This window comes from Natator depressus, chromosome 2, assembly GCF_965152275.1.
Source record: "Natator depressus isolate rNatDep1 chromosome 2, rNatDep2.hap1, whole genome shotgun sequence".
NCBI lineage: Eukaryota > Metazoa > Chordata > Testudines > Cheloniidae > Natator > Natator depressus.
Window position 1 is genome coordinate 178,993,868 of NC_134235.1, and position 27,538 is coordinate 179,021,405.

The 27,538-nt window shown below is 44.0% G+C and overlaps 1 protein-coding gene across 1 annotated transcript in view; it reads right to left on the minus strand.

The window, feature by feature from the left end:
* Nucleotides 1-25,921, minus strand: part of ITGA9 (integrin subunit alpha 9) — a 288,835-nt gene extending 262,914 nt beyond the window's left edge. The window contains exons 1-4 of the mRNA XM_074945393.1: nucleotides 25,486-25,921; nucleotides 14,555-14,682; nucleotides 12,647-12,753; nucleotides 4,663-4,786 (exon numbers count right to left, since the gene is read on the minus strand). Coding sequence (XP_074801494.1) covers nucleotides 4,663-4,786; nucleotides 12,647-12,753; nucleotides 14,555-14,682; nucleotides 25,486-25,664 — 538 coding nt within the window. The 5' untranslated portion in view covers nucleotides 25,665-25,921. The remainder of the gene's footprint in view (nucleotides 1-4,662; nucleotides 4,787-12,646; nucleotides 12,754-14,554; nucleotides 14,683-25,485) is intronic.
* Nucleotides 25,922-27,538: the final 1,617 nt, after the last annotated feature.

Sequence of the window (27,538 nt, forward strand, 5' to 3'; positions counted from 1 at the left end):
ATCCATTCACAAAATCAGAGAACACACTGGTGCTCCCCCCTTATACTCGAATGATTAGCTCACTTACCTGGGATACAGGAGACCTGGGTTCAAACGCCCACTCGGCCTGATTTAGAGCACGGATTTGATCTCGGGTCTCCCACATTTCAGGTGAGTGTCCTAATCAGTGGGCTAGACAGTATTCTGGGCAGAGTTTCTCTCACTCTCTCCTGGTGAAGCTGTTCCACTTTCTATAAATAATTAAATTCTCATTGGGCCACAGAGCGTGACAATGATCCCATAGCCAGGAGGTTGGGGGATAACTTGGTTCCAACCCCTACTCCTGTGTCCATCTTCCTAGTCACATGAAGTAATAACTGCTGGCAGGATCAGACCCTTCGGTTGTAAGCACCTACAGGCCTCTCATTCATCTGTAAAGCACTGTGCACCCTTATAGTGCTACAGAATTAATCAATATTTACAGAGCTGGGCATGGCCGCTTGCTCAGTGCATGAACCATGAGTAGATAAATTCACTAAGGGGGAGATAGTCAAAGGGCACAAAGGAGAGTATTAGGCTGATTTTCAATGGGAGTCAGGTACCTAAGCCCCCTTTGAAAAGCCTCCGTCCCCCTCCTGCCAATCAATACACTTGCACGATAAAACAAGAAACAAAAGAAAAGATAAGCCCTGATCTGTTTGCTGCGTATCAGAAAGCCAGGAGGAGGATGGAGTCCTCTATCTTTCAAATCACAACTAAAAAGAGAGCTGGATGAGGAACTGACCCCTCTTGCCCCAAACCAAATAAAACAAAGTATTGCTTAAAAGCATTAGCTCCCCCACCACCACCACCAAAAAAAACACACACAATAAAGAGTTTAAAGCAACACGGATATCTGTGACGTGTTCTCAGTCATTTGCACTGGGAGCCAAAAACAACATATTTAATCCCAATCTCTTCTTCCCTGTGTTTCAGCATTTCACCACATTGGGTGGAAATGCTAGTTGTCTTTATGGCCTAACCCCCTGGTACTGAATGTATACCACAAAGCCAGGGGGATCAGAGTATGGCTCTCGGAAAACTGGTAATAGGCTGGGCCATTCTATGTCCCCGGAGGGGAAATCTCTCTATTCCTCTGGATGGATTGAGCGGGGGTGAGTACTGTTCCTGTATATTCTTTAACCACCAGAAATTATTGTTTAAGTTTCCCACCTCTCTCCCCCAGTCCCTCTGATCCTTGCACCACAGAAATAGGAAACCAGCTCATCTGTCTGTCCCCACCTCTGTTAAATTGTCTCTTGTAGCAGCAGCAGCCCTTTATCTCTGCCCATTAAGTGAGTCGGGGGACAGGATGGCTGGGTTCCTAATTTCCTTGTAGGCCACATTTGGCAGCCATTAAAAGCAAGGACAATCAAGTCAGAGTATAGCTTGGAAGGCCTTAGCTTTGTGCCCCACAAAGCACTTCAGTTCATACAAATCAGATTAGCTCCGAGCCAGAAAGATTCCACTTAACTAGCAGGCCTTCTGCTGCTCTCATTAGCTCTCAATAGCTTCCAGACTTCTGTCAGCTGTTTCAGGGAGACTGGAGAAGAATAAGACACATCGAGACTACTATCTTGTTTCATGACTGCCCTCCAGTAAGGAAGTTTCCATTTCCTCTTTTGTTTTTAATTACTGAATCTGTATTATATGGCAAATCATTACTAAATACATAGCATAAATTAACTATACGTCTGCTCCATTTACAGCGGTTAGATGCCTTTCATTATAGCTTATGTGGCAAATACTGCACTGCCTATATAATTGTATCTTATACAGTTCCAATTATAGATAACTGAAGTCCCAGGGCTTGATCTTGCAAATGCATGTTATAACTTGGAACGGTGCTTGTGACCATGAGTATTCCTGTTGGCTTCAAGCACTGCACCTAACAGCAAGTGTTTGTGGGAAGAGGCTCTTATTCTCCAACTACCTTAATTATTACATTGTGCATGTATTATTTCTACCAAACTCTTGATTTCTTTCCTTCAGTTTGGCTGTGCTGTTCCTAACCCAGATTTTCACTAAAAGGAGGATTTTTTCCTTTACTTTCTGAAGGGCTAAAGGGAAAAAAACTAAGACCACAGGAAGAGAGGGTTCCAGTTAATCCTTTCAATGACTGATCACAGCACTACCTTGTGTTTGAAGAATAAGCCAAATTACTTTATAGAAACCTGAAAGTCACAGAGGTAAACAAGAAGCAAACTCAGTCACCCTCACTGATACTGTGTGACTTGATGCCTGACAGTGGAACAAACAAATCAATCCCAAACCTCCCATTTTCATTCTAGCATGCAATGAAATTAAGCCAATAGCATAGTGCACCAAAACTGCCAATTTTCCACTGGCCGCTTCACAGATACTGGGCCCACACATTTTTATTTTCTAGCAATTCCTGGCAAATAGCCTGTCAGACTAGCAGCCGTTTCACTCTGAAGCCATGATGCACAGAGAAGCACAAGCAATTGTCTCTTCCAGGAGCTGCCTCTCTCCAATTATTTCAGACTGACAGCTTTTAAAAGAACACCAGGGTGGTGAAAAGGGCTCAGAGGAAACGCTGGAACTGATTTTGTGTGTGGGGTGGGGGTGGAAAAGGGGGGTAATAAAAGTTAATATTGCAGATTTGCAATGCATTGCTTAAGTATAGTCTTGGCCTGATCCTGCCAACAGGAAGACAAGCAAACAAAAGAGGACAGTATTCAGGATAGGAGGTTTTATGGCTTCCTCACATGTTGTTATAGATCAAGTGAAGCAGTGAGTTTAAATATGGAATCAAAACATACAAGTTTCAGATGAATATTTTTGGGACCTTTTACTGATGCTCAGAGCACAAATGTTTGCTGTCCCCAGAATGGCACAGATTTTTTGAGACTGGTTACATGGGTTTCCAGTGCAGCCTATGAGAGCTGAGCACATGGTGGGTTACACAATTCTCCAGATACACATTGCAATATATAGTTTATCTAAATTTGCCAGTTTTGTTATGAGCTTTGTCTTCAATGTACTGGGCCTGAACAATCTCTAGGCTTCGAGCAAAACCCAAAGCAGTGAGTTACATATCCATTAGCAATTGAGGAACTGACAGACATCTACTGTGTTAACTCTCCCCCACTTACTAATGTCAGCAGCCAGCCTGTCACCAGCTGCTCCTGACATTGGAAATCAAAGGCAGTGAAGTCTTGCTCACATCAGACTGCACTCCATCTTGGCCTTCAAACCCATGTGCTTTTTCAGTCCTTGAAGAGGGAGGGAAGATTAGTGTAGACCAGTGGTTCTCAAACTTATTTGATCGGGCCTCCCTTCTTTGTGTCTGTAGTCATTTACACACACACACACACACACACACACTCTACACTTACCACCACCTAGCTCTGAAGGCAGAGCGGAGAGCAGCAGGCGCTGGTTGGGCGCCCAGCTCTGACGACTGCACCACGTCAGCAGCAGCACAGAAGAAAGGGTGGCAAAGTGATATTTGTCAATATTTTTCACAGCAGACTTTGTGCCCCATTGGCACCCTTCCTTCTGCGCTGCTGCTGCTACCCTGGGACTGACAGCCAGAGCCCCCGCTGCCTCCCAGTGAGGGATTGGGCTGGGGCAGGGAGGGAGAGGTTCCCTTTATCCCTACCTCCCAGGCATGCACGGCCCTTCTGCATGAACCCCAGCTCTTAAAAAAAAAAATGCACGCAGCTCACACCTCCCCTGACACGTTCCTGTGCCTCCATAGGGAGGCCCCGCCATAGTCTGAGAACTACGAGCGTAGATGCATAAGACCAACCTGGGAAACCCAAGCAGCTGTTTTCTTGAATGTTTCTCCAAGGGCTAATTGCAAAAGCTTGGAGAGACCCCCATCTTCCCTAATGACATACCTGTGCATTCTGGATTGGTTATTTGCTTTGGGTTCAGGAAAGGCTGTCTTTTGGAGTCTTTGAACAATGAAATTGGATATAAATTCAGATACAAAACACACAAGGGAAGACTATTCTTTTTATAAACCGGAAAATTAAAGCACCCAGGACTTGGAGCTCAAACAATGAGTAAAGTTGTCTATTGTTCAAAACTCTGAAACAAGTCCTCTCACTCTCAATGCCATTCCAGGTCTATTTTGAATGACAGCAATATTTTGAGAGGCACTGAAAAAAACATCATGCACCGCTGGACTTTTTCAAAGTAGCAGCAATTGAAAGAGGCAACTTTATTCTAATTTGTTACACTGGTATCCTAAAATCTAGGCTTTAAGCAATAATTCTCCCCTCCTATAAATGACAGTGTCAGACTGAAAATATTTCTTAAACTTGGGTGTGATCATTTCCTATTAATCTAGAATGCCGAACATGCAGACAAGTAAGAGTGGCTGTACTCATGTCACATGCCTGGTGACATCCAGATAAGGGAGTTGATGGTTTTCTCAAGATACTGTTCCAAAAAGTTTATTATTCTATCAGTTAAGCATGGCCACACACAGTTACTCATGGAAACCAATTATCGTCTTTACCCCCTTTTTTTAAATTCAAGATCGTCCTTCTGCCAAATTATGCCTGAGTCAGCAGTACTTTTTTTAATGTATTAATGAAGGTTTATCGTAGATACTTTTGGAAACAACAAGAAAATCTACTCTGTCATAATGACAGAGAAATAACACCTTACCTTCATAGCAGGGCAGTAATTTTCGACCATTGGACTGGAGGTTGGGTGGGATGATATTACAGAAACCATGGGGGAGGATGTACTCTGTCTCATAGTAGATGTTCTTCCAGCGATGGGCACAGGCCTAAATGGATCATATCACATGTGTTACTGAAACGTGAGACAGCAGGACACCCCTTTGTATCAAAAACACCCACCCCAATCTTTCTCCCTTTCCCCCACCTAACTCTTCCTTAGTTCTCTGAACCCCATCTTTGCTACAAAAAGGATACTCCAATTGCCATTTTCCTCCACTGCTAAGACTTGACATTGCCAATGTTGGCACCACAAATTCCAAATTTCAAAGCTCCTCCTAGCCACCCATGTCATACATATGAGTGTTCTTTGGAGCAGGGGCAGCTCTGACAGCAGATCTCAAGACCCTTATCACTTTTGGTGCCAGGCAATGTGTCAAGTAGATCCCTAGAGTCTCGTGGTGAAGGGAGGTGACACCAGGAGAACCTTTTCTAAGCAAAGGTAGACTGGGTAGAATCTAGTGGAAGAAAAGAAAGCTGGGGGGGGGTGTGGCAGAGGAATAAGATGGGAGTAAGTGGGTGAGGAGGTGGAGGGAATGCTAAGACTGGAAGGATCACTAAGAAGGATGACAGGCCCAAAATTAACATTCCATTTTCCCCCTCCACCTTCTCACCCTCCTCCCCTTCCTGGTGAAAAACCCAATCACCCCTCCACAACAAGAGCCAAGACACTCAACCCAGGACGCTGCGCTCCTCACAGTCTCAGCATAAGAGCATACAAACACATGGCTTACACATCCCCAGCTCCCCTTCACTCCCAGAATTACCATTGCCTCACCACCAGACAGGCCACCGATCTCCTCACCCCCAAAGAGCTCATTCGAATCAAAGGAAATGAAATGGGAAACAGCAGGAGCTTTGAATTTGAACTTGTATCTCCAGCTGGTGTAAGTCAGCATAGCTCCGCTGCAGGCAGCGCAGACACAGCCTTGTAGACGGATCACAAGCGTGGCCTGCTCATTCTCATGGAGCCTCTTTTGTGTCTGTTAGAACCAACGGACGCGCCTCGCTGCACTGTCAGCCTCACATCCTAGTCACAACCCTTCCAGTCAAGGAGGACAAGACAGCACTTCCTTTGGGAGGCCAGCACGTGCCTGGAGAGCATAATGTTGAAGGATGCAAGACACTCTATCCCAGTCCCCATCTTATCACCTCAGTGCTGAGCACGTTGCCGCTGAACGCTCCTAGGAACGCATTATAAAACAAGCACAGTCGCATCATCCTGTCCAACTACCAGGGAATGGATAGAGCAAAACTCAATCTGGACCAGAGTCAAGACTAATTCTTACCCCTAGAAAAGCACTAAAAATCACCACGGCTTTCTTTTCGTTTTAATGGAATGGACCACCACCAACAGTGAGCTCTCCCGAATCATCAGCTTTAAGTGATATTTATTGCTGTTCTAATCTGCAGTACTCAACCAAATGCATGTATTTACTGGATAAGATAGTTAACACAGAGGCATAATGAAGAGCTCAAGGAGCTTTGGAAAGCTTTGTTACAGAGAGACATGCATTATATGAAGACTGTTTATAATGGCACTCTGACAGCCAGATGTATGTTAGGAGGCTCATAAGGAAGAGCTTATTGAACTTGATTACTTGCTCTTTTAAGCAAACTTGATTGTGATTTTAATCTCCAGGCACTCTTTGGTCAGAGTTTTTTTTAAAACGCATCATATTTACTTTCAGAGACATCAGGAAATTGTTTCTCTTCCGAAACATTTGCACTGGGAGTGCAAAAACACACCCATATACATTTGCATAGAGTGTGTCATACTGACACAGCTCTAGGCTGACATTCAAGTTGAGCAATGAAACCAGAGAACAGAATGTCACGGAAAGGAATGGATTTGAAAAACAAAAAAGTTATTCCGCATATAAATTGTGGAGGAAAAAACCGAACATGTTTTTTAAGCTATAGAAAGATAAATAAAGGGTTGTGATATTATAAATTCTCTTATTTTTTTACCTCCCAAAAGCTGCCAGTGACTCGCATACATTAACCCACTAATCTCTTCCAAAACAGCACAAGTGATTGAAAATTGGGGAGAGCAGCAGCAGGTCTTGCTCAGAATGAGCTAAGGTGAAATGCTGAGGGCAGGAAAGAGGGCGGGACAAAGAGAAGTAGCTGCCGCTTAACATGGATATTTAAAACAGACGGAGGGCTGAAAGCTTTGCAAAGCTATGAGCATTTCACATGAATGAATGAAAACAAAAAAGAACAAATATCATTCTGTTCACTGGTATATATGAGCTGCTACAGCTTTTTCCAGTGCTCCCACCCTATGTTTCTATTTGAGATTTTTAACCTTTCTATAAAATCAGTCTCTGTGGATTCAGCCGTGGCAGAATTTGTCCCATACCACAATTCTGCTCCAGAATCTCAGCTTTCCATTATTTAAACTTTGAGGTATGAATCAAAGTATTAAAACATGAGCTGAGTGTAAGCGATGCAGTGTTGCCTGCCTGAGTCTGCAGAGAGGCTGAAACAATAGCTCTACCCCATTCATCTCAGACTCCTCGTTTTTGTGGCTGCAGAAGTTGGCATTTTCCAAGATGCCATGGAATTGGCATTTTTATTAAGGAATCTGCTGTTTTTTATTTGCGATCCCCTGCCATGCCAGGACCTGCCTCTAGTTGCTTCTTGCACTCCTGCTTGCCCCTTCAAAGGGAGTTAATTCAATTACAGTGCACGCTCCCTGCATGGTTCAGTGTAGCTGAGGCCTGGGAAGCCAGAAAGATGAGCCACTGAAGCTGGCTACAAGCTCCCCACTTCACTGGCCCACGGATGGGAAAGGAATTCCAAGCCAGGGAGCCTGAACATCTCAGGAGCTGAGTCCTGCGAGTTGAGATGGGTCAGTTGGAGATCACAGTGAAAAATCCACCCTGGAAAATCACCATGACAAACTTCATATCAATGAGTGTTTTTAGCTATGAGCTAGAGGCTCTGAGAGGGTGAGGGAATAGCAATAGAATGAACACTGTTGTGGAATTCAAGAGTTGAGGTCATACATTTTGGTCTCATTCCACTGCAAAATTTGTGGGGACCTGGATAATACAAAGGAAAAGTGGTGCAGCAATGAACCACGACAGAAATGCAAAACAAATGGAGCATATGAATGTAACCTTGCCTTGTTGTTGTTTATTAAATGCCAGCTTGGTGCTGTAGAAAATACAGCAGGAAATACAAGTCTTGCCTTAAGGAGTTTACAAACTAAGACACTGATCCTGCAAACAGTCCTTCATGAAGTCAATAGGGCTCTGTGGAGTTCACTGCAGGAGTGGAGCCCAACAAGGGACTTTTTAAGTGCACAAATAACTGACTGAAATCCCTTCCGCCATTTACCATGTGGGCTTTAGCTTCAGTGCATATATTTTATTTTCCATACTGTAGGATTCAGTATACAGTGAGTTGGCTACTTAAAATGAAAAAATGGCAACACTTTGGAGAAAAATGAGATACATGATAAATGGGGCAGGTATTTGGGAAGAGTGAGATTAAGGGACATGGCTTATCTCCAAGTGTTAATGCACTGTCCCTGGTTCCTTTCCCAATGAGAGAAAGAGAATGCATTTTACAGTTTTAGTATGGAAAGAACTGGCAACCCAAGTTGTATTGTCGTAACTCTCAGATTACTGCTAACGTTGACTCATGATGAGATCCAAGGTCAGAAGGATGTATGCTGGACCAGTTTACACTTTAGTCTAGCTACAGTCTTCAGATTATCTTTGTTTAGGGTGACCATACGTCCTTTTTTGGCCAGAACAGTCCCCTTTTTTAAACCCTGTCCCGACTTTTCTGACAAAAGTGGGCATTTGTCCTGTTTGCTTGATCAGTTGGCAAGAACAAACGGGACAAATACCCACTTTTGTCCAAAAAAGCGGGATGCGGAGAAACGTGTGGGGGGAGGAGGGGAGCAGCGGTGCCTGCCCCACGCGTGGGGGGCGGGGGGAGGCAGGGCTCAAGCAAGCAGCAATGCCAGGCCCAACCTTTGGGAAATATGGTCACCCTGTCTACTATGTGCATCACTGCTTGCATAAGCCTTGCCTGCCCCCCGTGCAGGGAGAGGAGCTAGGGTGCATGGCTCAGGCCAGCCCCAGGGTGGGGAGGGGGCTTCGACCAGCCCCATGGGGGCCGGGGGGTGGGGGAGGGCTTGGGCCAGCCCCTTACAGTGTCCCGTTTTCCCTTTGGCAAATATGGTCACCATATCTTTGTTATAAAAGGCTTTTCTATTTAGTCTTCATGTCCTAAACAGAGAGTTATCTTTCGTCCAATAGAACAGTGGCTCTTTGAGGGACTGATACTGCATACACTGAAGTCAATGCCACAGTGTCCGTTGACTTCAATGTATGGTACAAAATCCTACCTATGGGGATTTAGGTCCCGATTTAGCAAGATACTGATGTACTTCCTGCAAAGGACTGCCCCATCCTCCAAACCTATTGGCTTGCACAACTGTGGACCATGCTCAGCATCACACAGTGGCATGATACAGAATATTGGTATTAACTTTCCTGTCTTAAAAGTTGATTTGATGTATTTATTTTTAAACATATCTATTTTTGAGGACTCCTTACCTATCTGCTATTACAAAACAGTCTTACTTGGCTCATAGAATCATAGAATATCAGGGTTGGAAGGGACCTCAGGAGGTCATCTAGTCCAACCCCCTGCTTAAAGCAGGACGAATCCCCAACTAAATCATCCCAGCCAGGGCTTTGTCAAGCCTGACCTTAAAAATATCTAAGGAAGGAGATTCCACCACCTCCCTAGGTAACGCCTTCCAGTGTTTCACCACCCTCCTAGTGAAAAAGTTTTTCCTAATATCCAACCTAAACCTCCCCCACTGCAACTTGAGACCATTACTCCTCGTTCTGTCATCAGCTACCACTGAGAACAGTCTAGAGCCATCCTCTTTGGAACCCCCTTTCAGTTAGTTGAAAGCAGCTATCAAATCCCCCCTCATTCTTCTCTTCCGCAGACTTAACAATCCCCGTTCCCTCAGTCTCTCCTCATAAGTCATGCGCTCCAGTCCCCTAATCATTTTTGTTGCCCTCCGCTGGACTCTTTCCAATTTTTCCACATCCTTCTTGTAGTGTGGGGCCCAAAACTGGACACAGTACTCCAGAGGAGGCCTCACCAATGTCGAATAGAGGGGAACAATCACGTCCCTCGATCTCCTGGCAATGCCCCTACATATACATCCCAAAATGCCACTGGCCTTCTTGGCAACAAGGGCACACTGTTGAATCATATCCAGCTTCTCGTCCACTGTAACCCCTAGGTCCTTTTCTGCAGAACTGCTGCCGAGCCATTCGGTCCCTAGTCTGTAGCGGTGCATGGGATTCTTCCATCCTAAGTGCAGGACTCTGCACTTGTCCTTGTTGAACCTCTTCAGATTTCTTTTGGCCCAATCCTCTAATTTGTCTAGGGCCCTCTGTATCCTATCCCTACCCTCCAGCGTATCCACCTCTCCTCCCAGTTTACTGTCAACTGCAAACTGCCTGAGGGTGCAGTCCACACCATCCTCCAGATCATTTGTCAAGATATTGAACAAAACTGGCCCCGGGACCGACCCTTGGGGCACTCCACTTGATACCGGCTGCCAACTAGACATGGAGCCATTGATCACTACCCATCGAGCCCGACAATCTAACCAACTTTCTATCCACCTTATAGTCCATTCATCCAGCCCATACTTTTTTCACTTGCTGGCAAGAATACTGTGGGAGACCGTGTCGAAAGCTTTGCTAAAGTCAAGGAACAACACGTCCACCGCTTTCCCCTCATCCACAGAGCCAGTTATCTCGTCATAGAAGGCAATTAGATTAGTCAGGCATGACTTGCCCTTGGTGAATCCATGCTGACTGTTCCTGATCACTTTCCTCTCCTCTAAGTGCTTCAGAATTGATTCCTCGAGGACCTGCTCCATGATTTTTCCAGGGACTGAGGTGAGGCTGACCGGCCTGTAGTTCCCAGGATCCTCCTTCTTTCCTTTTTTAAAGATGGACACTACATTAGCCTTTTTCCAGTCATCGGGGACTTCCCCCGATCGCCATGAGTTTTCAAAGATAATGGCCAATGGCTCTGCAATCACATCCGCCAACTCCTTTAGCACTCTCGGATGCAGCGCATCCGGCCTCATGGACTTGCGCTCGTCCAGCTTTTCTAAATACTCCCGAACCACTTCTTTCTCCACAAAGGGCTGGTCACCTCCTCCCCATGCTGTGCTGCCCAGTGCAGTAGTCTGGGAGCTGACCTTGTTTGTGAAGACAGAGGCAAAAAAAGCATTGAGTACATTAGCTTTTTCCACATCCTCTGTCACTAGGTTGCCTCCCTCATTCAGTAAGGGGTCCACACTTTCCTTGCCTTTCTTCTTGTTGCTAACATACCTGAAGAAACCCTTCTTGTTACTCTTAACATCTGTTGCTAGCTGCAACTCCAGGTGTGATTTGGCCTTCCTGATTTCACTCCTGCATGCCCGAGCAATATTTTTATACTCTTCCCTGGTCATTTGTCCAATCTTCCACTTCTTGTAAGTGGAAGATTGGATACGGTATCACACAAATGTTAGATGAGACCACTTAGCACCCTGGGGAGCCCATGCAAATATAGGATATACAAAAATATATCCAATTATTCAGTTTCATTTTGGTTACAAGGAAAACTAACCTACCCAGAGTAATCAGTAACGTAGCTAACACATTTCATCTCTAGTTTTTTTTTTTTTTTTGGCAAAGGCTGGATCTTACAACCTGTACAAATATCCCCCCCACCCCTCCAACTTGCTATGCCCATGATTACAGCAGAATAATCGGTAACAATTTATTCTATCAATTTCAGGTTTTTCTGTTCACAAGCTGCCCATAAACTGATTGTGATTTGCTTAAAGTAACTGGCTGAATAGTTCAGAAAAATTTGGTAAATATTTGTTGACAATTTGTTCCATATACTTAGTATTCCAAATTTGATTGGAAACATAGGTCACATGGTAGGTAACTGTTTTGTGATTGGATTAGTTTAGAAAAAGGTTTCTGTTGGAGGCTCTCAAGTACAATCTTGACATTCATTTATCCCAAATATTCTACAATATTTTCTCAAGTCTTGCTGTTTCAGTGAACATTCCTGCATGTTAGTTTGCTAGACTACTTACCAAGAGCAAACCCAAGGGAGGAGCAAACACAGTAATCAGTCTCATTTTAAAATGTCAAATATTTATAGAAATTTTTTTTGCAGTATTTGCCCATCTTTCTCAGTGATTTATTTGAAGGTTCACATTATTTAAAATATTGTCCTATCAAGATAAATTCCGCATCCTTAGGATCAAATTTTGCCCTTTAACAAACATGCACATCAACTCCCATGGGTCTCAATATCTGCCTGTTAACTCTACCCCAAAGATGAACAAACAAGTGACCTTGACTCCCATGTCTGCTACCTCATTAATGGAAGATTCATGCACACATCCAAGAGCAGAATTTGGCTGCATACCTAAATCTGACATTTTTTACAAGTTCTGACACAACACACACACACACACTATATTCATTGACTTATGCCCTGCTCCCCACACACACAATCTGTAAAACAAATGAACTAACGGACACAGTCAGAGAAAAAACAAAGTTCCATTCATTCTGTTCAAAAGGCCTAAACACTCAGAAATCTAAGAGGAAGCCCCTTAGGTGACAAGTCAGGTGCTACTGCTTTGAAGTCTTCTTTCTCTCAGTATGTTTCTGGCTGGAGCTCATTTTTCTATCCACTTCAAGGAAGGGACTAGAGAGTTCACTGCTCATAAACCTGGACTCTGTCAGTCACTAGTGAAGACATTAATCCCAACATGTTCAGCATTAGTGTCAGCACAGCAGCAAACACTCTACTGAGATCAAGGGAAAGGGTGGACTTACCAGCACACTTCCGTCAGCCTTGGGCTGCCTAGCCAGGCTTACGCCCATCCATTCATCATCTCTGTCCTCCTTACAGGTCTTTCCACAGAGCGTGCCCCGAGTATTGCCTTAAAAGAGGGAGGGACAGGGAGGAGGATACATTTAGTTTTTTAAATATCTATAATGTGCCCTTGTAAGAGATACACTAGTTGATCAAACCGCTCTTTCCCATCTCTCACTATTATTTCTCATACGTATTAGGATAGTGCCCAGGATGAGAGCCCCCTTGTGCTGGGTGCTGTACAAATACCCCCTTAAAAGACAGTCCCTGTTCCAAAGGGTTTAAAATCTAAGGGCTCAAGACAGTGAAACTTTCAGCATGTGCATTAACTTCAGACACATGATCAGTCCCACTGAAGTCCACGGGGAAAATACTGAGGTGTTGGCAGAGTAATATTTTCACAAGGGCCTAGAAATTGGGACTTCGGCATTTTTTAAAAATATGGGCTCAACTCTTTCTTTCTATGATCTGTCATTACGTCTATTAACTCATCTTACTGTAGTGTCAAGGAGTAGGGGGAACGAGTGTTTGTTTTAGCAAAACTAAATACATAGACAGATATTTGCGAACACTTACATGTAGAATTAAGTAGAATTTTATTGATAAAAACAAAACAACCTGCCAAAAAACCCTCTTTCACTAAGCCTTATCTACACTTGCGTCAGCGTGTAGGGTGCCTGTAGCTATACGCTTCAGTGTAAAGCAGGTTGCATCCACACTGCAGTGGGCTGCTACACTTAACAGTGAAAGGCTCTGACACAGAGGAGGCAGCGGGGAAAGGCTCCAGCAGCAGGGAGGCAGTGGGATATTACAGTGCTAAAAATAGCAGCGTAGACCTGGGAAGCACTGCTTGGGCATGTAGAGAGCAGTGTAGGGTATATACCTTAGGGTTCTGGCATGAATGTCTACCCCATGTCTACACTGCTATGGGGTGTGCAGTGTATGTAGTCTGCACACCGCCATCAGCATAGGCAAAGCCTCAATATTAACGTATAATGGAGCATACTCTGGTTCCGATGTCAAGAAAAAGTCCATACAGTGATGTTAAAATAAAACATGTCAGCAAAATCACAGCAATACTACTATGAACTCTTTTTCACCAACAGAGATCAAACATGTATCATTCTTCATAAGGACCCATTCCCAAGGATTAGATCACAGGATCAGGGCCTTCGCCTGGGAGCCCTGGAAGGGAAGGGGACCATGTCTCAACATATGTTTGACCAGCATCTTGTACAATGGGACCTTGGTCCTGATCATATGCAACAACAAACTACTCTCACTGATGTGTTTTTGTTTTCTTTTGCATAAGAAGCAAGTAGGATAAATCAAAGTTATTATTCCATTAGTGAACACACACACATTACTCTGTTTATAACACAGTATATATTCACCCTTCAAATGTGGGGGAAAGAGGGAAATCACACAAAATCAATGAGAACTGCTCAAAATGAGCAGCAATTCTAACCATCCCTCCCCAGAAACTAAAGAGACCCAAGCAGGTAAGGAAAAGACCACAGCCTGGTTTAGATTCATTTGGAAAAAGCTTGACCAAAAAGATTAACCTTATGCAGTGGCCCAGAGAGAGCACAGACTGCAATCAGAGACCTCCATCAAGAACATATTGCTTCCAGTCCTCAGGTAGGACATAATCCTGAACCACTGAGAGTAAATGGGAGCTTTAGCACTGGACTTCAATGGGATCAAGTTCCTAGTGCTATACCTGTGCGCCCTAAAGCCCTGATCTAAAGCCCACTGAAGTTGATGGGAGTCTTTCCAATGATTTCAAGGGACATCGGATCAGGCCCTAAGATATTTGCGAGGACTTTCAGTCACTGGTAAGTAAAAAAAGTCTTAGAGTTACCCACCTCGACCCATATCCAGCTCTGTGCACCTCCTCTCAGGATTGGTGTGGACTCGACATTTAAAGACAGCTCCTGGGGACTTAACAGAGGCGCTGTATTTAGAATCTGCCTTTGGGGCACCGACCAGGACCCTGGAAACCAAAAGCAAAGTAGGAAGTAGTTAATTTCAGGAGGGAAAAAAAAAAACACACTGACATTGCCAGTGCACCTTTGGCAAGAGGACTTCTTCTGATGGCCTGGTAAAATGACACCAATGATGCACAAAATGAAAACAGACACAGTAAAGGCATTTTCCTTCAAGGAATCCAGGAATTCTTTGAACAAGCTAAATTTCCATCTGACACATAACACATTTAAAGCAATTCTTCACCCCCAAATAAGCAATTTCGGAAAGTTTTAGGACAGAGAACAGCAGCTGCATCCAATTTCTTTAGGTTCTAACCACAGTCCTGTCAACTCCAAATCCACAATAGCCAAAAATGAATGGCCATAAAGGGAAGAAAGCTACGTTTCTGTTCATCAAAACACAGATCAATACGGTTGATCAGAACCCAAAGGCATCCTAATCCCTGAAGCTCAAGGCAACTTATCATACGAGTGTTCCTTCAGAAATCCAGAACTATTGCACCATGTGTTGCCACCAACAGTTTAGAGACAAGGCTGCAAAGACTGGATCTATATTACTGATACTGTGTGAGAGAAACTAGCATCTTGGGGAAGTATCAATCAACAACAGCTGTGATTGTAGGTATGAACTCCTTCCTGAAAGAAAGTGATCAAACCATATTAATATAATGCTCCAATTTAATGATCCAAATGATTCACGAGGACCACAGTTTAGCTGACAATTTTGTATTGTTATCAATAGGTGACATGAAAAAAATGGACAACCTGCCATCATGAGTGGGAAGAGTGCAGGGAGGGGATGTTTTGGCAGGAATCAGATGACTATGTGAGTGTTTGTAACATGAGCCGACTCCAACATTTCCTCATCCAAGCAAGCGCCCTTCCCACTTCTTCCTTCCATCTTGTAAATTTGAACTCATGTGCCAGGGAGGAGGGCTGATCTACACTACATTCCTATATCAGTAGAACTACATTGCTCAGGGATGAGAAAAACCCGCAACCCTGAGCAATGTAGTTATACCAACTTAATCCCCCACATAGACAGCGCTATGTTGGCGGGAGAGCTTCTCCTCCCAGCATAGCTACCGCCTCTGAAGAGGTGGATTAACAAGAGAGTTCTCTCCCATTGGCTTAGAGGGTCTTCATTAAAGAGCTGCAGCTGTGCCAATGCAGCGTTTTAAGTGTAGACATGTCCTGAGTTGAGCAGAATGTGAGAGAATGAGAGAGATGGTTGGGGAGGGAGGGGAAGACCACCAAAGATCTAACACCTGCCCTCACAAGGTATGGCACATGCACCTAGTCAATTTGCTATCAGTTTGGATCCGCTGACCCTTGAGAAGGCCAGTCCACAGGGGATACAAAATCCAGACAAAAATCACTAGCTTTTGTGTGCAACAATGTCCCTGGTCAGGTGGTCTGCGGGGATTGAACCCAAGACCACTGACTTGAAAAGCATGTGCTTCTATTGCTTGAGCGAACAAATCAGGTCTATCATCTTAGAGGCATTAGGAGTCTATTCATAATCCAGCCATTAGAGAGGGCTAAAAAGCTACACTATGTTAAGTGTGGGTCACATCATGTAAAAATGGACAGAGATCTCAATACAGGCCTAGAAAACAGGGATATTGCTGGTTTTCAGTGACTGTCGTTCATCCTACTTACCAGCCTCTACGTCCTATCCCCACCTACTCCCTACCAGACTCAGTGTAAGAACGTGGAGAAAAAACCATTGAAATCTCAATTCCACCTATCTGGGAAGGAGAAGCAGAGAGTTATGTTATCAGAGGGAGTTATAATCAGGAATCTATGCTATACTAAGAAATGACTTGGGCAATAAGTTTTCCTCATAGCTTTAACGTGCTCTATTGGCTGATGTGACAAAAACGTGTCCTGACATTTAAGAGAAATTTAGAGGGAAAGAAATCCATATTAAAGTGATCATTTTCTCCCAGTATCATGGGCTAAGCTGTAGTATCACAGAGGTTTGGCAGGGGGCTGCACTCTATATGCACATCATGTTTTCACAAGTGAGAAAAATTAATGCCTGAAACTAAATTGCTGAAAGCTACAAAGCCTTCACACGTTGGGGACCAAGCACAGGGGAGCCTGAAATAATAGCTCCAAATGGAAATCTCACCAGGCAGGCAGGCAGGCTGAAATCAGAATGCCAATCATCTCATTTACACAGGTGATGAATGAATGTCATTCACTTATTGACATTCACGAGGTCTAACAAAATAAACAAAGGGGGGGATATTGCTAGCTTAAGGAGGAATGGTTTAAATTGCAAGTGTCAAGAAAGTGTTTCTAAAGACCAGCTATTACAATAAGCTACAGTAAACCACATTCAGTTCTGGTTTAAGTGCTGCAACTCCAGTGGAGCTGTGCCCACCTTACAACAGAGATGAATTTGACTCAATAATGCTCAAAAAGATCTAGGAGGTTAATTTATAAAGAATCATTAATTTCTCTTTAAAAAGCTCGGGGGAGGTGGGGGTGGGAGGGAGAATAATACTGAACTGTGTGAGCAGGATTCCATGCACTGATTCTATGTTCAAACTGATCTTGAGAAAATATGCATTCAGCTATGTTTTTGAAAGACATCATATCTCCAAGAACACAACTAGATACTAAATCTATCTGATGGGGCAAAAACCAGGCAAGACACAAACACAGCATGTGATGCATGTCAGTAATTAATCCAGTTAAGTTATTACTAGGACCGGTGAAAGTTCCCTGAACTCAGAATAAAATGCTTGAAAGTTTCTCCCAAAGCATACTGTACATATTGAAATTTTTCCAGAAGTAAAATGTGGTAATCTAGCATTTCAGTACTATGGACTCCTTCATCCTGCCCCAGCCTAAACATAGTGAATATGTAAACAGCCCATAAAAGAATAACCTTGTTCATTTCTTTGCTATAACCAGGCAGCCTTCCAACATCTCCCAACCAATTTAAGCAACTTGGATTTAAATAGTCTAATTTAGTGGCATAGCATGATTTTGGAGCACTGTTCAGATTTTAAGCAGGGCAGTTCCATTCCCCAAGCCAACACAGTCACAATGTGGTCAGATTTTTGCAAAGAGCTACGCATTGGCATGGGCTCTCATCACAACCACAACATTCTGGAGGATGTTTCTGGGATCCCTCTGACAGGCTGCACAAAGGCACACTGGAAAGCGAAGCCCAGCGAGGGAAAGAAACGACTCTATGCGTACAGTTGCCTTTGAGTCTGAGTCAATATTTTGTGACAGCCTCAATTCTAGTACAAGAAGTCAACAAGGCAGATGTAACAGAAAAGAGGAGGAAACAAAGGGAAGGATTAAAAGCCTTCAGTTGTTGGGGTCTATCAATTTAGGCATTACAACTGCACCTCACCATAGCACCGTACCTGAATCTCAAAAAGATACATACCAGTTCTCCCCCACCACCCGTGTTGAAGGGATTTTGTTTAAATTTTGTTGCAGAAAAGCAAGGTTGAAGTAGCACGTTTTGGTTTCATTATGGGGGAGGGGAGTTTCCTAGTCTTGGTGATGGCTTCTCGGAGTGACTTTACTATTCCTACAAGAATCAGAATCCACCCGTGAAGGGTTATGGGACCTTGTGGAGTCTTGCCCATTACTACGCAGTATTCATGTTGGAGCCCAAAGGAACTTCCCCATTACTCCTTTCAAACCAACCTTCAGGACAGCCTATCACAGCCACCTCTGACCAAGATTAACATAAATCTCTTGGAGCCTACCAACCCGTTACTGGCTATGTCTGGAGGAATCAGATGCGAGATCCTCTCTTATTGGAGATGCCAATTTCCAGAATGACAGTGTGGAGAACTACCCAGTAGGCAATGAGGCTATATATCCTTCTTTTCATGATCTCACTCTCATTTGCACCTGCATTATGTTTACCTCCCACAGGGAGTAAACACCACCTTGCTGCTGAACGGCCCTAAGGATAAACAGTTTCAGAAATCAGAGCGCTGTATCTAGCTGGAAGTACAATGCACAAAAGCACTGAGTGGTCCCAATGGCACGGAAAGATGCCAAACACATTAGAATCTGTCTCCAGCGTGCCAGCACCGATTAGACAGCCATAACTCAAACGCTGCAGGTCCTCTGCACCTCACAGCAATTTTAAGTGGCAGAGATGAAACATCTTTAAATTGCCTCCTATATCACAATAGATTAAAATAAGCAGCAGCAACAGGGCACATACTGCTCCAATGCATCCAAGGATTCCAGTTTGATTCCTCCTGGTCAAAGGCTTCCTCCCCCCCACAATACATTTAGGGAAGAATATTCAATTGGTTCATCTATTCAATAGGTAAATCCACTGAATGCGGGGTCTTAAGTGAGAGGGCAGTAATTCAGAAGCCACTGCTGGACAACCTGTAACTATAGCACCAAATCAGTACTGCCTTTCCAGAGCCCCAACAGCAGCTCGCAGTTCAGTGTTTGTGGTCTGTCCAGGCAACACACCAAGACAAACAGGACACTCTTCCTTCATGTGGGTCTCCTCCCCTATTTCATTCTGGATCACATAAAAAGATTCTCGGGATACTAAGTCATGTACGAACAACAATATATCAAATCAACCATCAGATGCAACACCACCCGGCATGTTTCAGATAACCGCAGTCTGCGGTTAAGAGCAGGAAGCAACAAATGACATAAAAGCACAAAAATAGAGGGTCATTCCAGTGATAACAGCTCTCAGTCAGTAGCCATGGAACTAGACTGCCTAGATGTGCCAGGCCATGCTGCCAGGAAGGATGAGGCTATTACACCACGTTAAATTGGCAGAGAGAGAAAGGAAGAGGAGGAATGGGGAGAGAAGGGAATTATAAAAGGATTTTTAAAATAAAAAGAATTGGCTAGTGATTCATGTTAGATCATTAAAGTTTTTGTAAGGATCAAGTTATTGTTTCTTGTAATAATTTCTCCAAAAATTAAAAAAAAAAATCAGCATAAAATACTTATTTTTCCTATTTGCTGAGATTTATTCCAAGCTTCAAAACTATAGCTAAAGGCTAGGAGCATGCGTGCTTGTCTAGGCTCCAAAAGAAAGCAGCAGCTAACCACCTGGTTCCTTGCTCAGTTGAGAACAGTAATGAGGAGGAACTGTGTAAATCTTTCAAAACTTGTACTCAAAAAATCCTCTTAAGAAAGCAAAACAAGAGACATCAGAAAATACAATAACCTGAGAACATGTGATGAAGACAAATTCTTCTCCATCTTGAAATCATGTAGAAATAACTCCAAAGAGGAAATCTCAGTACAACCAACAAGTACATTCCTTTTATTGCAAATACATTTTTCACACCATTCTAGTGAAGGTTGCATAGCCAAATTCTCTTACGCAGAGAGAGAGAGTATATGTATATAGAGGTGGAGAGAGAGAGTAAACTTGGTCATACACATTTGCTTCAGGTTCACATTTGGTGCACAAAACTTTAATCCAAGCCATTTTCCTAAATTTGATCTTGTTTAATATTTATATATATGAATGATACTTTAGATCAGTGGTTCTCAAACTTATTTGATCTGTCCCCCCCTTCTTTGTGTCTGTTGTCATTTATGCCCCCACCCCTCGCCACCCTCCTCTGAAGGCAGAGGGGAGAGCAGAGGCTGCTGGCCAGGGTGCCCAGCTCTGAAGGCAGTGCTGTGCCAGCAGCACAAAAGAAAGGGGGGCCTACGTGAAAAGTGATATTTATCAATATCACTTTTCGCAGCAGACTTAGTGCCCCTTGCTGCTGCCACCCCAAAGCTAACAGCTGCAGCTCCACCACCTCCAGGTGAGGGATTGCGGTGGAGGGGAAGGAGAGCCCAACTCCAGACTGCAGGGACATAATACAGACTGGTGTTTTGTGCTATATAAAAATGAATGGCAACACGGAGGTTTACGAATTGGCAAAAATGTATAAAGATATTAGCACATGGGGAAAAGCCTCATGGGTGTAATGCACTTCATTAAAGGGACTTTAATGAACAGGACGGATTAAGGGCCTTGTAACTCCCTGTTTTATATTACAGAACGCATTTTTATCCTAAACTAAACTGACTATCCTTTTCAGTTCAAACTATTTAATAAAAACTGGAGTCAGGGAAGGGACAGCTCATTGGAGATAATTCTATATGACACATGATCAAAATTTTAAAAAGTCTCTAGTGATTTGGGGTGACTTCATTTTTGGGCATCCAGCTTGACATCTCAAGGGGGCCTGAATTTTCAACAAGTGCTTTTGAAAATGGGGGGCCCTTTTGGTGTCTTAACTTGAGCACCCAAAAATGAGGGCATCCCAAATCACTAGTTGCTTTTGAAAATCTTAAGTCATACCAAAAGAAGCACTGTAAACAATGATACATTTGACTAGAATCAGTGGCGGTTTAAGCCAATATAAACCCTGCTGGTGGGATTTGCATTGGGCAGAGTGGGTTGTGGATGTTGCAGAGTGGCTGCAACTTTTCCTTAGTGGAGACAGTAGCATGTGAGAAGCAACAGCAGCCCAAAACGCGGAGAGAGGATGACCAAAAGCAGGCAGAGACTGGAGATGCAGCTCCTACAAGTGCAACTTCATAAGATTTTCAAGGTGCCTATAAGCCATATGGAGGAGGATAGCGGTGGTAACTTTCCTGCATCATCTTTGCTGAATCCAGCCTAATACATGTAACACCATGATCTTAACATATGTATTAATTATAAAGGTCCAGGAGCAAATGCCAAATTTCTTTTTCGCAGTGTACACTAAATCTTTTCCAGCTTTGCCAGACCCCCATCTTTGTGTATCAGTCAGGCACGTTCAAGGTGTGTGGGCAGTTTTCTATTTTCTTAAAATAGTGCTAAATGATATCAGCTACTAGATATTTCAAGAATAATAGAATTACACTCAAGAAGAACGGTCTTTCAAATGAGGTCATAATCCAGGTTGATGGGGCTATGGCCTCTCGTAATATTTAATATGCCCTCACATCAGATATGGTTGTCAGGACATTTGTGTGCCACGAAAAGTCTGCAGGAAACTTTTACTTTAAATGAAAATTTTTGTGTAGACCAACATCCCTCTGCAGTGTTATTAACCAAAACCTACCCGGTATTTTTTTGTTAGTGCAGGAGAAGCAGGAAGTGAAACTGCCAGCCTTGCTTCATTTCCCAAGCAGAGTGAAATGAGAAAACATTTTTAACCATGTAGAACATTTGTTTATATCAGTTTTCATAATCTGAGCCACTGTTACCCACACACAAGCAAGAAATTATATTATTTCATCTCAACAGCATTCCTTTAGACTGGCACTTCATTCATTTTATTGTGTGTTCCCCATCAACGTGTGTTAAGGACAATGAGTAATTTTCAGTTTTGCTTTTCCTATCTTTTGTTGGTTTGTGTGATAAGATTAGCATCATTTTAAAGTGAAGGGTTTCTTTTCTTTTCCAACCACTTGCTTCTTTCTTGATACTGATATTTAATAAGGAATGCTCCATTGAAAGTCACCACGCAGAAAGACAAAGCATACAAGTACTTGTGACCCAAAGAGTGTGAAAGAACTTCATTTTAAGGGGCTAAAACTGAGGCTGAATACATTTATTTAATTCACAGTGTGCTACAGTTCCCAAATCAACAGCTAAGTAATCTGTCCATATCTAAGAGATGGAGATAAAGAGAAGCTTTGTGGACTGTTTACTTGTATTTACTGTTCCTATGCACATTAAAAGTGACATCGGCTAGGTCCACTTAAAAGGACCCTGTTTAATTCTAACAGAGCCCATGATGCAAATAGAGAGAGAGCAGTAGAAAAGTAGTAAACTAGTCAGTTTAGATCGTTTTATGAGATGCATACAGATGTTCTATGTTTATTTATCATTCAAAATACACCGCCCTTCCCTCTAAAAATTCTACACAAACATAGAAGACGCCCCCTTCTGCCCCCCCCCCCCCCCGCCATCTGCAAACCACTCTAATCATTCTGATCAGTTACTTCTATATGGAATGCAGACAACTCCTCTTTGCAAACAGATCAAACCTATCAATGCTCTACTGTTCACACCATGGCGACCACTGCTACTAAAAGTTGTCCCATTTAACCCAGCATGACCGATCCTATTTCATATCACATGAATTTGCTGTCAAGGAGATGAGCTTTTAAATATTTCCTGCAAAGAAGGGGATTACATAAAGGACTAAACACAATGGGCAGTTTTGCACTGCAGAAAAGGGATACATGCCTCAGGCTATGGAGCAACCCCCAAACTTTTCATAAGCCTTATATGCTCCATTATGTCTTTACTTCCCCTATCCCCTGACTTTCAGGATAAACTATCACACAATGTTCTATATGCTGATCCAGCTTTGACCATCCCCTCCCCCCTTGAATTTTTCTGAAGTGATGCCTTTAGTACAGGGTGTCCCCCAATTACCTACTAGGTTCAGAATGCCACCAGGGCCGGCAACAACTGTGTGTCAGTATAAAAAGGCACTAATTGATTAGGGTTTTAGCAGTTGCAGTTAATCCCCATGGATGTCTGGTTTACTTAAGAATGCACCTGCAGGGGGGAAGTGACAATTCAACACCCCACACACATTTCATTTACTTCTCCAAGTACATATCCTGCATGTTCCAGCAGCAACTGTTCACTAGAGTAACCACCCGTCTGAAGCACTCCCTTTGTGGACTACAGTACGATAGAATCCCAACCTGCGGTTTGTGGAAACAGAGAACCACAGGGCTGCATTTCCTCTTTTCATGGCAGCATTTGAACTCAGGGCAACAGATGGACTTAATAAATAGATTCTATGGGAAGAAATCTTTCTTCAGTGTCCTCTACCTGTAACTGAATTGAAACCACAGAACACATCACCTTGAACTACTTACAAGCTAATACCTGGCTAGAAGATTTGGTTACACTGAGTGGCCCTTCTGAAGTTCAAACCTCGCTCATTTCTAAATGGTGCCTGGTAGTTTGTGCCTCTGTTGCTTTTCCAGGAAGTACACAAACTTCTTCCATCAGACTGCATCCAAGGCAGAGCAAAACTACTTTATTACCATAATACATTCTAAGTACACATTAGCTGGCCTCAGTTATACTGGAGACTTAAACAAACATGTCAGCTCCAGTGCTGTTCCCAAACCACAGTAAGAGGCAGCATTTCTGCAATTAAAAAAAAGGGGGGGGGGTCCAAAGCCAGGATTAAATGTTCCTCCTCATCGCTTTGAAAAAAAAATCACTGCCTGCTTACTTAGTACCCGCTGAAAGGTACTGAAGGCCCTGCCAGATTCTGTGTGCTGTTCTGTTGAACAGATTACTCAGCAAAGGTTGAAACGCAGACGTAAACGCGTCCAGCTACAACTTTTTTTAAACCCTAATTTTTAATTTAACAACTTCTTCTTTAGAATGTGTCTAGGAAGACAACAGGCCATTATTCTGATTCTCTGACAATCATGTTGGTTGACACTCGAAGCCTTAAATCAGTGGGTGTGGTGGAATCAGAACATCTGATCCTGCAGTACTCTCCCAATTTCCAGCAACAGGCAGTGGAAAAAGCTACTGGCAGTAATAAACACACCCCTCGACAGCAGCAACTGTAGTTTAGCTCCATTTTTTCTGGGTCAATCCAATTGCAGGGAGGAACAAAGTAAAGTTTAATGCCAGAAGGAGAAGGATGCTCCCTCTTACTGTAGCAGGGGATTTTAAACTGGTATCTTAAGTGAAATGTGAGAGCTGGAGACTGGACATTGTCCTGTCTGAAGCCAGAGGGTCTCTAAATATTTAGGGTGAAATCCTGGCCCCACTGAAGCCCGTGGGACTTTTGACTTCAAAAGCCAGAATTTCACCCTGAACTTCTATCCCACCATTAATCTTTACCAGTAAGATAGTCCATGCCAAGTTAAATCAGCCTTCACTACTTCTCCAGTCCCCCACCACCGCTGTCAATTGGTCCTCAGAAGAAGCCCCCCCACACACACACACACAAACACACACACTAGTGACTGTACTCTAAGAAGAAATACAGCATATCCCATCCAGTCATTTTCTGACTAGGCATGGCAGATACAGTGTCTGCAGTAAAGTGTCTGCAGGAAAGCAATATATTTAACTGAAAATTACTAGTAATCTTCTTACTGAACAAGAGTTTAGCCTCCATGGTGAGTTGAGGTGACACTTCATGACACTTGGAAAATGGAGGAGAAGGCCATTTAAAGGCCAGTATATCCCCCAAACCAACCGCAAGACCATTTTACTATAGGAGACATTCCCCCTGCAGCAGGCTCCTCTGGATGATGCCGGGAAAGGATAAAGGCCCTCCAGGCACACGGCTTTGGGGAAGGGAGCCCCTCCAGCAGGACATTAGTCTCATAGATTTAAAGGCCAGAAGGGACCATCATAATCATCTAGTCTGACCTCCTGCACATTGCAGGCCACAGAACCTCGCCCACCCACTCCTGCAATAAACCCCTAACCTCTGGCTGAGTTACCGAAGTCCTCAAATCATGGCTTAAAGACACTGCGATGTCTCTCCCTTCTTGCCACCAAGGATTTTGCTGCCCTGTTTCAACCAGGCAGCTAAAATCGCCCTTATTCGAGTGGTCACAGAAATACCTTGAGACAGCTGCAATATCCTGAAATATCTACTGGGGAGCGGGGAGAGGAGAACTTGACTCCACCTGGCTTGGAGCAGGGGACTCCAAAAAGGCTGGGGCAGGAGGCCGGAGGGGGCTGAGAGGTGCCAGCGCCACTTCGAAGTGACACCTTCACGTGCAGCTCAAGCCGCAGCAGCAGCTCCCCGCCACAGAGCCAGCCCCTCCGCCCTACTCACCAGCGGGTATTATCGTAGTAATGCTCCAGCACCGAGTATCCAAAGAAGGAGCCATTGGGCCCCTGGTAGACCACGGGGTGATCCAGGTCCACGTTGTAGCAATAAGCCAAGGCCACTGCTATCAAGCCCACCAGCACTTTAAACCAACTCCGCTTGAGCTTCCACTGGGGTCCAGGCATCCTGCGGGACAGGGCGGGGAGTGCGTCTGCCGGGGAGCGCCTCTGTCCCGGGGAAGTCCAGCGCCCGCGCCCCCTCACTGCAGACAGCCCGGGGTGCGGGGTGTTAAGCTGGAGTTGAAACGAGCCTACACCAAAAAAAAAATCCAGCCCCAGCCCGTGGAGTCCCAGGAGCTCCGGAAAGCGCCCCGCAGCCCGCCCGGTCCGGCTGAAGCCTGCAGCAGAGGGGGCTGGGTGGGCTGCAGCCAGGGATTCTGACTCAGTCCTGCAGCGGCCAGGGACTTTTGTGGCCGCCTCTCCGAGAAGCTCCAGTTCGCTCCAATCCCCGGGGCGCAAGGAGTGGAAGCAGCGCTCCCCTGCCTGGGACAGCGCCGGCCCCAAAACTACAGCGGCGGCGCCCTCTAGCGGCCGCAGCCTGGGCTCGTTCCCTCAGCAACGTAGCACCTTCGCGAGCTAAGGGGATGGATCCCCTTGGTGAGGGGACCCACGGAAATTCTCCCCCCCCCCTTCGTTTTCCCCTTACACACACACACACACACACACACTTTTTTCCTTGGTGCTCAAAAGCTTCCCCTTCAGGGAATGATTTCCCACTGCTCCTTCTGTATTTCTGGAGTATGCATTATCACTTGTTCTGAACATCAAGATGCACTATTTACTTCAGTCCTCAGCGCCCAAAACATGTTGTAGTTCTCCCTATCCAGGAATTACACTCAACAGCCGGGTTTCTTCCTCCCTCTCTCAATTGTTTCATTAACAACAATATTTCACAATTCTAAAGCACGTTTAATCTTCAGATAGACCTATTGGCTCAACATTCCTGTCAGGCGGGCACATTCACTCGGTTTTACAAAGAGGGGAACTGAAGCAACAAGCAGCTAGGTGACTTGCAAACACCACAGATTTCAGAGTAGCAGCCGTGTTAGTCTGTATTCGCAAAAAGAAAAGGAGTACTTGTGGCACCCTTAGAGACTAACAAATTTGTTAATCTCTAAGGGTGCCACAAGTACTCCTTTTCTTTTTGCAAATACAATAGAGGGAATCAGTGGCAAAGCTGGAATTCGAAAATCAGAATTCCTAGCTTCCATTCCTGTGCCAAGCCCACTGCCAGCGGTACTTCAGTAGCAGCATTCATTCTGCAGCAGTTTATCTGTAGAAAGCAGACATGGAAAAACCACCTCCCTCTACACTATCAGCTCCCCGATTGTACATGTTAATAGCTTTCCGCTCAACAATGTGGCCCTCTTCTCTAGATATTATGTTATTTGGATTGGCAAACCTCTGGTATATTATACCATGTTTATATCAATTCTGTCCAGAACCTTACACCTGCATGCCAATCTGCCCGACTTCCTCTTCATGCTCAAGTTAGTCACTTCATCTGTGTCCTCTCTTCAATTCATAGACCTTTTCCCACTGTTCATTTTACACTCAAGCTTACAACTATCAATCACCCACACACACAGCTGGACTGATCCCATGAAGAACTGTGAAGAATTGATATAGAAAGAAAGAGTGAGTCAGAAAATTGAGGGCCTAAAAATGTTTTAAAAAATTAGTCCTGTCTCATTTTAAACTTCCCCCACTGTTCTTTGCACCCTTCATTGGGGGGCATTAGCTGCACTGTGAGAGGCAGGCTTCATTTTGTGGAGCCTGATCCAAGTCTCGTTGAATAGAATGCGAGTCTTGCCCATTCAATGGCAGGTCAAGCAGGTCCTCATTAATGACGTATGGCAATTTAATATATTATGTTCATAGATACAAACATTTTGTATTCCACGTATATGAAGACAAAGATATGAAAGACAATGAATGTTTTCTAATACTGTTTGTGAGTAGCATAATGCTTAACAAATAGGGCGGGTAGAACACTTTTC